The sequence below is a fragment of the Phoca vitulina genome, unplaced genomic scaffold (assembly GCF_004348235.1).
Source record: "Phoca vitulina isolate PV1807 unplaced genomic scaffold, GSC_HSeal_1.0 scaffold77, whole genome shotgun sequence".
Classification (NCBI taxonomy): Eukaryota; Metazoa; Chordata; class Mammalia; order Carnivora; family Phocidae; genus Phoca; species Phoca vitulina.
In genome coordinates, this window is record NW_022589780.1 from 4949002 (window position 1) to 4964626 (window position 15625).

Genomic DNA, 15625 nt, shown 5'->3' on the forward strand with positions numbered 1-15625 from the left:
TGCCTCCAGAGATGTGTCTAGTAAGAAGTTGCTGCAGCTGAGGTCAAAGAGATTGCCGCCTGTGTTCTCCTCTGGGATATTGATGGCTTCTTGTCTCACATTTAGGTCTTTGATCTATTTTGAATTTATTTTTGTGTATGGTGTAAGGGAGTGGTGCAGTTTCATTCTTCTGCATGTTGTTGTCCAATTTTCCTAACACCATTTGTTGAAGAGACTATCTTTTTGACATTGGATATTCTTTCCTGCTTTGTCAAAGATTAGTTGACTATAGAGTTGTGGGTCCATTTCTGGGTTCTCTATTCTGTTCCATTGATCTATGTGTCTGTTTTTGTGCCAGTAACGTGCTGTCTTGTTAATTACAGCTTTGTAATACAGCTTGAAGTCCAGAATTATGATGTCTCCTGCATTGGTTTTCTTTTTCAACATTATTTTGGTTATTCAGGGTCCTTTCTGGTTCTATACAAATTTTAGAATTCATTGATCTAGCTGTGTGAAAAAATGCTAGTGTTATTTTGATAGGGATTGCATTGAATGTGTAGATTGCTTTGGGAAGTATAGACATTTTAACAATATTTGTTCTTCCAATCCATGATCATAGAATGCTTTCCATCTCTTTGTGTCTTCCTCAATTTCTTTCATATGTGTTCTATAGTTTCCAGACTACAGATCTTTTACCTCTTTGGTTAGGTTTATTCCTAGTTATCTTATGGTTTTTGGTACAATTGTAAATGGGCTTGATTCCTTGATTTCTCTTTCTGCTGCTTCATTATTGGTTTACAGAAATGGAACAGACCTCTGTGCATTGATTTTATAACCTGCAACTTTGCTAAATTCCTGTATCAGTTCTAACAAATTTTTGGTGGAATCTTTTGGGTTTTCTACATAGAATATCATGTCATCTGTGAAGACTGAAAGTTTGACTTCCTTGATGATTTGGATGCATTTTGTTCGTGTTTTTTTTTCTTTTTTTTTTGCTGATTGCAGAGACTAGGACTTCCAATACTATGTTGAACAACAGTGGTGGGAGTGGATATCCTCATCTTGTTCCTGACCTTAAGGGAAAAGTTCCCAGTTTTTCCCCATTAAGGATGATATTATTGGTGGGTCTTTTGTATATGGCCTTTATGATGTTGAGGTATTTTCCTTCTATTACTATTTTCTTGAGGGTTTTTATCAAGAAAGGATGCTGTATTTTGTCAAATGCATGTTTTGCATCTATTGAGAGGATCATGTGGTTGTTATCTTTTCTTTTATTAATGTGATGTATCACATTGATTTTTAGGGGGTATTGAACACCCCTGCCATCCTGGAATAAATACCATTTGTCTTGGTGAATAATCCTTTTAATGTACTTTTGGATTCCATTAGTTAGTATCTCATTGAGAATTTTTACATCAAGGTTTATCAGGGATATTGGTCTATAATTCCCCTTTTTAGTGGGTCTTTATCTGGTTTTGGGATCAAGGTAATGCAGGCTTCATAGAATGAGTTTAGAAGTTTTCCTTCCATTTCCATTTTTTGGGACAATTTGAGAAGAATAGATACTAACTCTTCTTTAACTGTTTGATGGGTTTCCCCTTAGAAGCCATCAGGCCCTCGACTCTCCTTTATTGGGAATTTTTTTTTTTTTAACTGATTCAATTTCTTTGCTGATTATGTGTCTGTTCAGACTTTCTATTTCTTCCTGATTCAGTTTTGGTAGTTTATATGTTTCTAGGAATTTATCCATTTCTTCCAGATCACCTAATTTGTTTGCATACAATTGCTAATAATATTCTCTTATAGTTATTTGTATTTCTATGGCATTGTTCATGTTGTCTCCTCTTTCATTCATGATTTTATTTATTTCAATACTTTGTCTTTTCATTTTGATAAGTCTGGCTAGAGGTTTATCAGTCTTATTAATTCTTTCAAAGAACCAGCTCCTAGTTTTCTTGATCTGTTCTACTGTTTTATTGATTTGTATGTCATTGGTTTCTGTTCTAATCTTTATTATTTCCCTTCTCCTGCTGGCATTAGGCTTTATTTGCTATTCTTTCTCCAGCTCCTTTAGGTATAAGGCTACATTGTGTATTTGAGACTTTTATTGCATCTTGAGAAAGGCTTTTATTGCTATATACTCTCCTTTTAGGACAGCCTTTGCTGCATCTCCAAGGTTCTGAACTGTCATGTTTTCATTTTCAGTTGCTTCCATGTATTTTTTTTCATTCTTCTTTAATTTCCTGGTTAACCCATTCATTCTTTACTGGGATGATTTTTAACCTCCATGTGTTTGTGGTTGTTCCAAATATTTTCTTGTGGTTGACTTCAAATTTCATAGCACTGTGGTCTGAAAATATGCATGGTATGATCTCAAGTCTTTTTGTAGTGGTTGAAGCCTGATTTGTGAACCTGTCCATGATCTATTCTGGAGAATATTCCATGTGCACTCAAAAAGAGCGTGTAGTCTGCTGCTTTTGGATGAAATGCTCTGAATATATCTGTTAAGTCCATCTGGTTCAGTGTGTCATTCAAGACCCTTGTTTCCTTGTTGATCTTCTGCTTAGATGTTCTGTCCATTGATGTGAGTGGGGTGCTAAAGTCCCCTACTATTATTGTATTATTATCAATCAGGTTCTTTAAGTATTTTATTAATTGATTTATATATTTGGCTGCTCTCAAGTTAGCATAAATATTTAAAATTGTTAGATGTTCTTGCTGAATGGACCCCTTTACTATGATATAGTGCCCTTCTTCATCTCTTGTTATGGTCTTTGTTTGAAAATCTGGTTTGACTGATATAAGTATGGGTACTCCAGCTTTCTTTTGATGTTCATTAGCATGGTAAATGATTCTCCACCCCTTCACTTTCAAACTGCAGGTGTCTTTGGATCTAAAATGAGTCTTTCATAAGTGGCATATTGATGGGTCTTTTTTTTTTATTCATTCTGATATCTTATGCCTTTTGATTGGATAATTTATTCCATTTACATTCGGAATAATTATTGATATATATGAATTTAGTGCCAGTGTATTACCTGTAAAGTCTCTGTTTCTGTCTAGTCTTTGTTGCTTTTGGTCTCTCTTTCCCTGTCAAATGGTCCCCTTTAATATTTCTTGCCGAACTGGTTTAGTGTTCATGAACTTCTTTAGTTTTGCTTGGAAACTATATCTCTCCTTCTATACTGAATGACAGCCTTGCTGGTTAAAGTATTCTTGGCTGCATATTTTTCCTTGTAGCATGTTGAATATTTCCTTCCACTCTCTTCTGGCCTGCCAAGTTTCAACAGACAGGTCTGCTGCTACCTTATGTGTCTACACTTGTAAGTTAAAGACTTTTTTCCCACGACATCAAAAACTAATGTTGGCTAACTGAACATAATAATTAAAAAAAAAAAAAAAGGATCCTTTTCCCTAGCTGCTTTCAGAATTCTTTTTTTACCCTTGTATTTTGCAAGTTTCACTATGATATGTCTTGGTGTTGACTTGTTTTTGTTGATTTTCAGGTGAGTTCTCTGTGCTTCTTGGAATTGAATGTGTATTTCCTTCCCCAGATTAGGGAAGTTCTCAGCTATAATTTGTTCAAATAAACCTTATGCCCCTTTTCCCCCACTCTTCTTCTGGGGCTCCTGTGATATGGATATTATTTTGCTTTATGGACTCACTGAGTTTCCTAAGGCTACATGCATGATCTAATAGTTTTCTTTCCCTTTTATTTTCAGCTTCATTATTTTCCATAATTTTATCTTCTATATCACCTGTTGCATCAAGATTTTTTCTTTGTCTTTGTCTCTGTACATCTTATTTGTAATATGTCTTATTATGGGTCTCTGAATTTTTCCTACTTAAAGTTCATTGAGCATTGTGGATGTGTTTATTAATGTCTTTCATCAAATTTGGTAAGTTTTTAGCCAATTTCTTCAAATATTGTTTCTGCTTTTTTATTTCTCTCTTTTCCTTCTGGGAATCCCAATTATTTGTTAGTCCACTTGTTGGTGTCTCTTAGGTTTTGTTTACTCTCTTCATTCCTTTTGTATTTCTGTTCCTCACACTTGATAATTTCAACTGTCCTCAAGTTTGCTCATTCATTTTTCTACCTGCTGAGAGCTGCTATTTAACTCTTGTAGTGATTTTTTTCATTCAGTTAGTTTACTTTTCAGATCCAGGATTTCTGTTTGGTTTCTTTTTATAATTTTGATATTACCATTTTGTTCATACACTTATTTCTGATTTTTTTAGTTCATGTTTTTCTTTGAATATATTTAAGATATCAGTCTTCTACTCTTTGTCTAGTAAGTCCAATGTCTGGACTTCCTCAGAAATACTTTCCATCAATTTTATTTGTTTCTTTAAATGAGCCATACATTCCTGTTTCTTTATGTGCTTTGTCACTTTTTTCTTCAAAACTAATCATTATAATGTGCCGTTAATCAGGTTTTTTTTTTCCTTCCTCACATTTAGCTTTTTTAAAAAATTGTATTTATTAAAAGCTATATTAGTTCATTTATTTAGGTGTTTTTCCAAAATCTTTTTTCAAACACTGTATTCTTTCCCATAGGTGGTCATTTAATCTGTGTTTATTTAGATCATGGTTAGCTAATATTTTTATTTATTTATTTATTTATTTATTTATTTATTTGAGAGGGAGAGCATGCAGGGGGGAGGGGCAGAGGGAGAGAGAGAAGCAGACTCCCTGCCGAGCATGGATCCCTATGTGGGGCTGGATCCCAGGATCCTGAGATCATGACCTGAGCCGAAGGCAGATGCTTAATGGACTGAGCCATCCAGGTGCCCCACTAATATTTTGATAGAGTTTTCCTTGAGTGCCAGAAATTTGAAAAAATAAAAATAAAATAAAATAAACCCACGCACCTTTCCCAGTCTTTGCAGATTGGGTCTGTGCTGAAGCACTTCTTCAACAATTAGCCAAACTTGGCACTCAGCCTATGGATCAGCCCAATGTGTAAGCTTTGGGTCTTCTCCTTTTATAAGCATGTCTCTTGACCTAGGAATGCATGTGCTTTTCTAAATTCTCCCATATATATGGGTGCTTCTGAATGTTTTCGTTTCCCAACACATTTCTCTCATTTTTTCTAACCCTTCCAAGATTAGGAAGTCTATCATGTTTCTTTGTTCATAATTTCTTGCCCCAGATATCTGTGGTTTGTTAGTTTGCTTTGAAGCATTTTTTTAAATAAATGCCCACCCTTTTCCAGTCTGAATTCTGAATTGAATGAAACAGAAGTGAACACTTCATACCACTCTTTCAGATAGCCAACAGACAGGTTAGAACAGTCATACACAATAATTTATTAATAAGTTTTGCTCAATTCACTCTGAAACTAGGGATGAAGCCCTCCCACTAAGAACACAGGCTGCTGCCACTTTAAGATTGCCTCCACTTCAGGGCTGGTGCTGCTCAGGAGACTTGTGTAATAAAGGCAAACAAAAATGGCATAAAACTTTCCTTTCATTTTCAAGTTGTCTTTTTCTTGGTTCAGCATTTGCTTAATCACTGTAAATCTTTGTTTCCCAGAGTTCTGACAACTTTGATTCTGACAATTTCTGCATACTTTTCTTTTCTTAGGAATTATTTATTTATTTGAGAAGGAAAGAGAGAGAGAGAGAGAGCACATGGGCAGGGGGAGGGGCAGAGGGAGAGGTAGAGAAATCCTCAAGCAGACACCCTGCTGAGCATGGAGCCTGATGTGGGGCTCAATCCTGGGACCCTGAGATCATGACCTGAACTGAAATCAAGAGCTGGACGCTCAACCAGCTGAGCTACCCAGGTGCCCCTCTGCATGCTTTTCTGTTACTATGAGGAAATGAAGGCTTGGAGCTGCCACCTCCTCCATTTTCCTGATGTCTTGTCATTTTTAATATATTGATTTCAGCATTTCTCTGGGTGTTACTGTGTACCAGAAAATCACAGTATAAATAAAATTAAGGCAGTTTTAAATATAAAATAAGTACAAAAGAAAAAAAAAAAACAGGCAGTTTTCTTGGGGCCAGGCCTGAGAGAGGCATGCATCATTTTATCCATGTTCCATTAGCTAGAAATTAGGCACCTGGACCCCCCCTAACTACAGTGGGGTTAGAGAATGTTGGCTAGTGGTATTCTCAGGAAGAAAGGAGGTTTAGTTTGGCAAACAATCAGCCGAATTCTGCCACAACTAGCAAATAGTTAATATCCCCTGATAACTAGAGTTGTATTTTGAGAAAAAGCTATGATATATCAGGCAGGTGCCTTGTACCTAAGTTAGAATGTCAGAGCTAGAAGAATATTTAGAGACTATCTACTTCAGCTTCTTCAGATGTTGGGGCTTTTGATGCTCAGAAATGGAGAGGGGCTGGCTAGAGTCACACTAAGTCAATATTAGACCTGAGGTAAGAAAGAGCTGGATCACTCATCTCTCCTCTATATCATTGGCATTCAAACATTTTTTTACCATTACCAAGAGTAAGGAATACATTTTTTTTATCACAACCTAACACATACTTGCATATATTTTATCTGTAAAAGTTTTACAATATAATATTGAGGTATTGGTAGTGATTACAGCTATTTCTCAAATATTTCCACCTCCCCACCTTCTAGAACATTGTGGAATTGCATTTTCTTTTACTTGTGTAGTTACTAATAATCAGATGATATGTGTGTTCAAAGACATGTGAGCAAAGTGAAATGGATCATTTCTGGAAGAAAGTAAGAGCCATGGCAATTCACAAAGTTCTCTTTTCCCTGATGCTCCAATCATGGCCACACAAAGATAAAACCTCTGCCACCTCGTGTAGCCCAGTGAGAATAATGTAAAACATAACTCCTACTAGACCTCTGGTAGGCAAATAGGGTGAGTGAGAACTAAGCTTTTGTTCTTTTAAGACACTGAGATTTGGAATTTGCTTTTTGCCTTAGCATAACCTAGCCTATGCTGACTGATACTTAGCATTAGTATAAGCACTCTGATATTTATATCATTATTTTGTTTTGTTTTTCAATTTCAGTGCTGATCTCAAACTAGTAAATTTATTTTATGATTCATAAATGTATTGCAACTTGCAGTTTGTAAAACATTACTTATATGATGTCCATTTGTCCCATAGCTGATCCTCTCTCCAAGTTTCTGTTGAGCAATGTTAGTGATCCCCATCTCTCTGCAGGATTGTGGTTATGGAGAAGGTGGGGATGCATACTGCACAGCCTGCCCTGCCCGCAGATTCAAAAGCAGCTGGGGCCACCATAGATGTCAGACTTGCATCACCTGTGCTGTCATCAATCGTATCCAGAAGGCCAACTGCACAGCTACCTCTAATGCTGTCTGTGGGGACTGTCTGCCTAGGTGAGCCTGCTGTGTGAGACCAAGCTTTCCTAGACCTTTTATATTCCTTGGAGGTTTTTTTCATCCTTACCTCTCAGAGTCTAGTTGAAGTATTCTAACTGTCCATATCATGATGAGCTTAAGCTCCCATGAGAGAGAAGCAGTGTCTTCTCATGATCTGCCTACAAAGTGCCTAGCACATGGTCAGCCACAGATGAATACTTAACAACTTTTTCATCATGCTGGCATGCTTAAGCCAAGGCCCAAGATTCAAGATAAATCTCACTGTAGATTATGGAGCAGTGGATTTCAAAGCACTTCTCCCCTCTCTTGTAAGACTAATTCCCGTTTTAGCTATCAGGTATGGTGAATGGGGAAGGAGGTGGAACATCTGGGACTCTGATTAAGAATCAGACATAGAGGCAGAGCATTCATGAGGATTGCAGATGGGTGCTGGCTTCCAGGAGGGCAAGACTTTTAGAAATTGCTTATGGTCTCAGTAAGGACCACCCCATGTGCATTGCTTATTTTATTACCTTGCCATTCCTTATTGCTCTGACCATAGATTCTACCGAAAGACACGTATTGGAGGACTGCAGGACCAAGAGTGCATCCCATGCACAAGACAGACACCCACCTCTGAGGTTCAGTGTGTGTATCCAGTTCTCTTCTCTTGTTTTCCTCCAACCCATTGAGTGGTAGCAAGATAGGATAGTAAAGATTTCCCCTACCCCCTGTACTCCTTCCTGTAGAGCAGATTGGCAAGGAAAACAGTTAGATTTGATTTCTTATTTCACAATACATTATCTGCCCAACCCTCTTTACGTCATCTGAAAAGAATTTAAGTCACGATAATCACCATTCTTCATACCTTATGAGATGGCTGTCTAGGTCTAATGAATTAATAGATTTATAAAACACTATAAATTATAATATTTGTGCACTTATAGATGATAATGATGATGATAATATGAGGTTTAAAAGAGTCTCTATTGCTTAGGAATAGTAAAAGCCTGAATGAAGTACTAGGATCTAGTCTATGCCCATACCACTATCCATTTTTCTGTCTATCTATCATTTTTATCTATTTACCATCTATATATATACTCACTCTTTTAAAATTATTGATATTTTTATATCATGAAATACTTCAAATATGTAGAAATATTTAAAATGAAGAAAAATATAAAAATGGTTAGTTGCGGGCGCCTAGGTGGCTCAGTTGGTTAAACATCTACCTTTGGCTCAGGTCATGATCCTGGGGTCCTGGGATCGAGTCCCACCTCAGGCTCCCTGCTCAGCAGGGAGTCTGCTTCTCCCTCTGCCCCTATCCCCTGCTCGTGTTCTCTCTCTCAAAAATAAATAAATAAAATCTTTATAAAAAAAGGTTAGTTGTACAACATCCAAAATTAATAAATTTTAACATTTTGCCTATTTACTTCAGATTTTCTTAAAAAGAACAAAGATTCCACAGGTTTAATAGAATTCCTTTTTTTCTAAAGATTTTGTTTATTTATTTGAGAGACAGAGAGAGAGATCATGAAGGAGGGGCAAAGGGAGAGGGAGAAGCAGACTCCCCTCTGAGCAGGGAGCTCAAAGCAGGGCTCCATCCCAGGACCCTGGGATCATGATCGGAGCCAAAGGTAGATGCTTAACCGACTGAGCCACCCAAGCACCCCTATAGAATTCCCTTTTGGATCTTCTCTGAATTTCATTCTCTCCCTATTTCCCCAGAGGCAACCACTGTCATAAAATTGTATGCATCCTGTTGGTAGGCTATGCTACAGTAATAAACCCCTAAATCTCAGTGACTTAATACAACAAAAGCTTATTTTTCACTATACAAAGACATTCCTCCATCTTGTGACTATACCATCTAGACCATGTGGCTCCTAGGTTGATGGAACAAGGAAGATATGGAAGACACATAGTGGTTTTTAACTACTTCAGTCTGCAAGGGACACACATTACTTTCACTCATGGTCCATTGACCAGAAGTACTCTGATGGCCTAACTACAAGGGTGTATAGGAAATGCAGGGAAGCATGTGGATAATTGGTGAGCACTATGATTCTACCAAACCCTCCACCCATGTTTTAATACTTGTATTTTTTGGTGATAGATGTTTTATATAAATTACTTCAAGTTACTCACTTTCCCCAATTTGCCTTTTCCCTTCTGGATTATTTATATTGATCCATACAGGTCTTTTATTTTAAGTTATATAATAATATTATATCATTACATGATTTATTTATCCTGTACCTTACTGATGAGCGTTTTAGTTTGTTTCCAGTTTTCTAGGTTATATAACTAGATGTGACATGGAAAGACCATAAAATATGTGTATCTTCAAATAATTATATTAACTTATACCATACCAACAGTATATGCAAGTTCTTCCATTTTTTTCTTTATGTTTTTGCCTTCTCTACAAAGAATTAAAACCAGCTTAGCAGCCCTAACTGGGGAAGGTCCTAGGAAGAGGATAATGGCCTAAGGAAGTTCAGGCCCAGTGTCAGGGTGACTACTGACTGCCCACAGTGACTGACTTCCCCCACTTTCTTGTCTCACAGGTGCCTTCCAGTTGAGCTTAGTGAAAGCAGATGTACCCACAGTGCCCCCTCAGGAGGCCACACTTGTTGCACTGATGAGCAGTCTGCTCGTGGTGTTTACCCTGGCCTTCCTGGGGCTCTTCTTCCTCTACTGCAAGCAGTTCTTCAACAGACATTGCCAGCGTGGTAAGGGTAGCTGCTTCACATATTACATGTATCAAGAGCAAGGCTCTGATTAGCAGAAGAGAGGAATTTTCTGGGGTTGAGAGTTAATGGGCCTTCCCTACAGTGTTGAAAAACTTCAGGGGTGGACTATCTGTGGGTGGCGGGGCTTCAGAGACAACTGAGGCCAACCCTGCAAGTTTATGGAACCTGATTCATTAAGGTACAGGGGTTCATAAAGGAACACAACATCATGAGAAAACCCTTGGGGAAGGAATCTGGATACCTAGGTTCTAAATCAACCTATACATAACTATGCAACTTTAGACAAGTCATCTAGCTTCTTTGGGCCTCTTTATCCCTAATCTTTAAAATGAGAGTTGGTATTGGATTAGTTGGTTTCTAAGTTCTTTTCTAATTCTTCATTTCTACTTATATGTATAGATTCTGGAGCTTGTCAGGAATGGAGGATGAATGGCTGGTTTTGAGACATGACTGTAATAAAAGTGGGTGAGGTCTTGGGCAACAGTTACCAGTATAGTAATATCCCAAATGTGGGTAACTGAGAGCCCAGTTTCCAGAGGAGTTGGTGGACCCAGACATTTTCCCCCAGACAATACTGACACCCAAAGAGGTCAGGCCCAGCCCATAGGAGATTGCCATGGAAATTGCAGATGGAAGGTCATATTTAAAGTCAGGAGTACCATTGTGATCTGTTTTCAGCACAACTCTAGCCATTAGCCAAAAATATGGGACAGAAAGTCCAGGTCACTGAAGGTAAAGATGGGAGGAGATAGGATGATGGGCTGGCCAGCAATAAGCAAGGGGTTAAAGCAGGAGCCCAGAGTACTAAGGTTCAGTGCAGCTTTAGTGTCATTGAGTTACTGAGAGCTAGGCAGAGACACCTAAACAGGAATCCAGGCTAGTGAATAGAGTTTATTTAGTAAGAAAGGGGGAGGATAAAGTTTCTTAGATACACTGGTGCTCAGACTCCTCTTCAGCCCACTGGATACTGGGCCCAAAACAATATCACTTTTTTAACTTCTCTCTATGTGGGAAGATCTCTTTTACATAGACCTCCTTGGGTATGTTTGGCTTTAGACCATGCCAGATAATCTATAAAAGGCCTAGCATATAGGTTTGGCTTAAGTAGTGGTGAATCTAGCATTTCATGGGCTACAGGAACACAAAGGGAATACTGTTATCCCTTTATGACTCCTCTCAAGCTCTGCTTCTTTCTCCTCTACTATTTGGTGGATCTTGGAACATTGTGGTTCAGGGTGGACCATCTTGTTTCTGACTTTGGAACCAGTTTCTTAAATAAGAAAGCTGTTGCCCAGTCCCTGGGCATGGGCATGAAACATGGGCAGTGAAGAATTTGGTCCCCACAGCCCAAAAAGATGAAGATGAGGCAACATCTGAGAGTGCTTTTGTCCCTCCTCTTGCCTCAGGAAAGGAGAAATGGGTAACCCGTCTCTGCTCCTCCCCTCTCTTCAAGATAATAATGAAGTACCCTTCTCTGGGGATATGAAGGCAGATAGCTCCCTCAGGGTCTCCAAAGGAGAAAGAGGATAAGATTTTTTTTTTTTCCATTTGGAGAGGGTGTTTATCAGGAGTCACTGACTAACATGCATACTGGAGTCATATGGGGAAATCAGCGTGTGAATTAGATCCAATATATGGTGTAATAGAGAGGAGTAGGGACTATGGCAAACTAAAGAGTTAGTTGATCTCCTGTCCAAAGGGGAATCTGCTACTCAGCTCCAGGTGGTTCATTCTTTCTTTCCTTTTTTCCTTCCTCCCTTCCTTCCTTCCGTCCTTCTTTCCTTTTTTCTTTCTTTTCTTTTCTTTCTTTCTTTCTCTTTCTTTCTTTCTTTCTTTCTTTCTTTCTTTCTTTCTTTCTTCCTTCCTTCCTTCCTTCCTTCCTTTTTCTTTCTTTCTTTCTTTCTTTCTTTCTTTCTTTCTTTCTTTCTTTCTTTCTTTCTTTCTTCTTTCTTTCTCTTTCTTTCTCTTTCTCTTTATTTTACCATGGGGGAATATTCAATGTTTTAAGATCTTCTGAATTTTCAAAAGAATCCATAAATCTGAATTTCTGTATGATAGTTTTAAGCTCTGATGATGAATTCTAATAACAAAATACATATATACATACATACTGAATGAATGAATAAATGAATGAATGATAAAATAAATAAATAAATAAATAAATAAATAAATAAATAAATAAAACAACCACAATGCAGAGGGTCAAACAAATACACATTCTGTGGGCTCTTAGTTTATAACCTGATGCTGTATCAAACTTATGCATGAAGCATGTACTACTTTTCTATCACTGCTGTAACAAATTACCACAAATTTAATGGCTTAAACCAAAACTCATTTATTATCTCACCATTTCCATAGATCAGAAGCTTTGTAGGCTTAGCTGGATCTCTTCTTAGAGTCTTACGAGGCCAAACTCAAGGTGTTCACAGGACTGTGTTCCTTTCTGGAAACTGGAGGAGAGAATCCATTTCCTTGTTCATTCAGAAAGATGGAAGAATTCAGTTACTTGCAGTTATAGGGATGAGGTCCCATTTCCATGCTGTCTGTCAGTTGAGGGCCATTTACAGTTTCTAGAGACCACCTGCATTCTTTGGCTTATGACCCCTTTTCATTTTCAAAACTAGTTCATGTAATGTCTCTCTGATATTCTTTCTGACTCTTCTGCTTTTATTCTTCTGCTTTTAAGAGCACATGTAATGACATTGGGGCCACCTGGGTAATACAAGATAATATCACTATTTTAAGGTCCATAATCTTAATTCCATCTGCAATGTGCCTCTTGCCATATGACACAACATAACACACAGGCATAACACCAAGGGATGAAGATCATGGAAGAAGAGGGTCAAAATCCTGCTGCCCACAAAGGGTTTCTCTTTCTCTGGAGAAATTGACCCTTTTTCTTGATCTACCACTAGGTAGCCTCAATTTGATACCCCAGTGTAAGTGTGTTTCCCAACTGTATCACCTCAGCCTGGTGCTAGGTACTTAGATCTCCAGGGAGGGGAAGGAGAGCACTACTTCCCGGACCCTGCCCATCTTGTACTCAGGACCAGGTGCTCCACTGAAAGGAGCTCCTGCCTTTGGTTGACCCAGTGGCTTTCTGCTTCAAGTTGCAGGAGGTTCGCTGCAGTTTGAGGCTGATGAGGCAGCAGAAGAGGAATCTCTCTTCACCATGCCACCTGGCCAGGAGACCAGTCCTGAGTCCCCACTGAGTGAAAGCATCTTTGAGACCCAGCCACTTAACCCCATCCTGGATGATGACTGCAGTTCAACTTGTGGCTTCCCCACACAGGAGTCTTTTACCATGGCCTCCTGTGCCTCAGAGAGCCACTCCCACTGGGTCCACACCCCCATCGAATGCACAGAGCTAGACCTGCAAACGTTTTCCAGTTCAGCCTCCTATACTGGAGCTGAGACCTTGAGGGGGGACACAGCTGAAAACTCTGAAGACAGACTGGAGTTCAATATGCCCTTTGAAGTCCCCAGCCCTTAACTCTAGTGAGGTGAGCTGGAAAGGTGGGACAGAAAGACCAGAAACTGGGGACCACCCCCAAGGAATTTTCCTCTGGAATACTGTTGTTCAGTAGGGCTAGGGGTAGAGAAAGAGAAAGCTAGAAACACTGGAGGGGCAACAGTGGCTATGCTAATCTTTGGAGTCTGTCAGGTAATATCACATTTCTGGGCCTACAATTGTCAAGGAAGTAGCCAGGTTGACATGATGCTGGTCTTTCTATCCTGGTCTTTTACAAGCTTTCTCAGGGCCTCACTGTCTAATAGTCATATTCAGTTATCTCTGCTCATGTGTACAAGCACCATGACACAATGGGAAAATATGTAAGCGTTGCCATCTGGCAGCCTGAAATCTACCTCTGTTCCTTAATAGCTATGTGAACCTTGTGTAAATCTTTTTACCTCTCTGAGCCCCAGGTCTTTAAACCATAAAAAGTAGAGTACTACTCACCTCATAAGTTCTTGTAAGGGTTGAGTAAGAAATGTATGTGCAAGCGTCTTTTATAGTGCCTGATGCATTAGAAATATTTAAATCATGTTAATTTTCTTTCCTTACCCAGCCCCAGTCCAATTTATATACCCCTCCATATTGACTACACTTGTTTGATCTAACACCCCTTTGTGGTAAGCAGGTCAGGGTTTGTTAGCCTTGTTTTATAAAGATAGGAACTGAGACAGAGAGGGAAAATGATTTGCTCAAAGTCACAGAGCAAATCAATGGTAGAATTAAGCTAGAGCTCAGTTTGGGGGCTCCATTCCAGAGTTTGTCTAACTTTATCAATGTGACCATTCTATAGCCAATGTTACTTTCTCAGAGGCTTAAGTAGCATGAGACAATATGAGGCAGGAGAGTGGATAGATTCCTACTTTTCAACTAACCAACTACCTTTTAAAACCCTTTTCCATATTTCTGCAGCTAAGATATTGTCCAGGCCTTCTGACTCCCCCTTCTCTACATCTACCTAAGAAAATGTGAACAACATGTAGGTGAAATCTAACACTGCTATCAAACCAGTCAGCTTAGTTATCTTCAAGGTTATCTAGTCCAACTTCCCTTCCAAGTCCTCCAATCCATGTTTGAGTTCCTTTTGTAATATCCCCAACAAATGTTTGTGTCACCTTTGCTCACATACTTACAGTGTCAGAGAGCTTACTATTGCCCAATGTGTATTGCAGCTATGACTGGTAGATTGGAGCTCAATGTAAAGAAAAACCTTCTGTCTCCCTGTAGTAGCTACTCATGGGTCCTGGATCTGTTCCATGGGCTACACAGACTTCATCTGCTTTCTCTGCCTTGTGACAGCCCTGAAGAGGTCTAAAGATAACATTTCCTCTCTGGAACGTACCACTTTGTGTTTCTCTAGAGAATGTGGGGCTTGAAGCTGAACCCAGCTTCATGAGGAATGGTCTCACCAAGATAGAACAGGGTAGAACTATCATCAACCTAGCTAAGTGATGTATTTCTACTGTTTCTAATGTTTCAACCATTGACCTAAACTATGTTTTTTTTTGTTTTTTTTTGTTTTTTTGTGTTTTTTTGTGAGAGATAAGGAGAGCAGGAGACTAATGAGATTGCTCCACAGATTTCTAACTTGTTCTGCTCCCTCCCTAGGTCTCTTGGGCTTCTGGCAACCTTGCCCAGTCATTCTCTCTGGACTCTCCTGCTTTGTTCCTATACACAACAGTAGCAGGGGCCTGGGATGTGGTATCCACAACAGCCAGTACTCTATGAATGGGGCATATCCTATCCCATCCCACCAAAGTGTTGATTCTTTACCATTTTCCCAAGACTGACCTGCAGCATTTATTGCTTCCTTATTATAGCTAGCTTGGAGAGCTGGATTCTTTGGCCATGGAACTACCAGACATGTTCCTAGCTCAGCTTAATTATAGAGAAAAAGGGAGGGGATGTCAATGAATGGGGTAGAGTTTTACTGCTTGCATCTTGGTCAGGTGGACCTGAGGTGGAGGCCTCTCAGTACAGTACAGATATTGATATGTCTACCTAGCACTTTAGGGACAAAATCAAACCCTTCCCCTTTTAGCTCC

The 15625-nt window shown here is 39.0% G+C and overlaps 1 protein-coding gene across 6 annotated transcripts in view; it reads left to right on the forward strand.

The window, feature by feature from the left end:
* EDA2R (ectodysplasin A2 receptor) overlaps nt 1–14114 on the forward strand; it is a 62787-nt gene extending 48673 nt beyond the window's left edge. For 3 of the 6 annotated variants that reach the window (XM_032393886.1, XM_032393887.1, XM_032393888.1), the window contains 4 exons: nt 7141–7319; nt 7864–7949; nt 9875–10039; nt 13177–14114. In XM_032393886.1, the coding sequence (XP_032249777.1) occupies nt 7141–7319; nt 7864–7949; nt 9875–10039; nt 13177–13559 (813 nt within the window). In that variant the 3' untranslated portion in view covers nt 13560–14114. Of the gene's footprint in view, nt 1–7140; nt 7320–7863; nt 7950–9874; nt 10040–10647; nt 10650–12950; nt 13006–13176 lie in introns of all 6 variants that reach the window. The other 3 variants (XM_032393889.1, XM_032393890.1, XM_032393891.1) reach the window with 3 other exon arrangements.
* The last annotated feature ends 1511 nt before the right edge of the window (nt 14115–15625 follow it).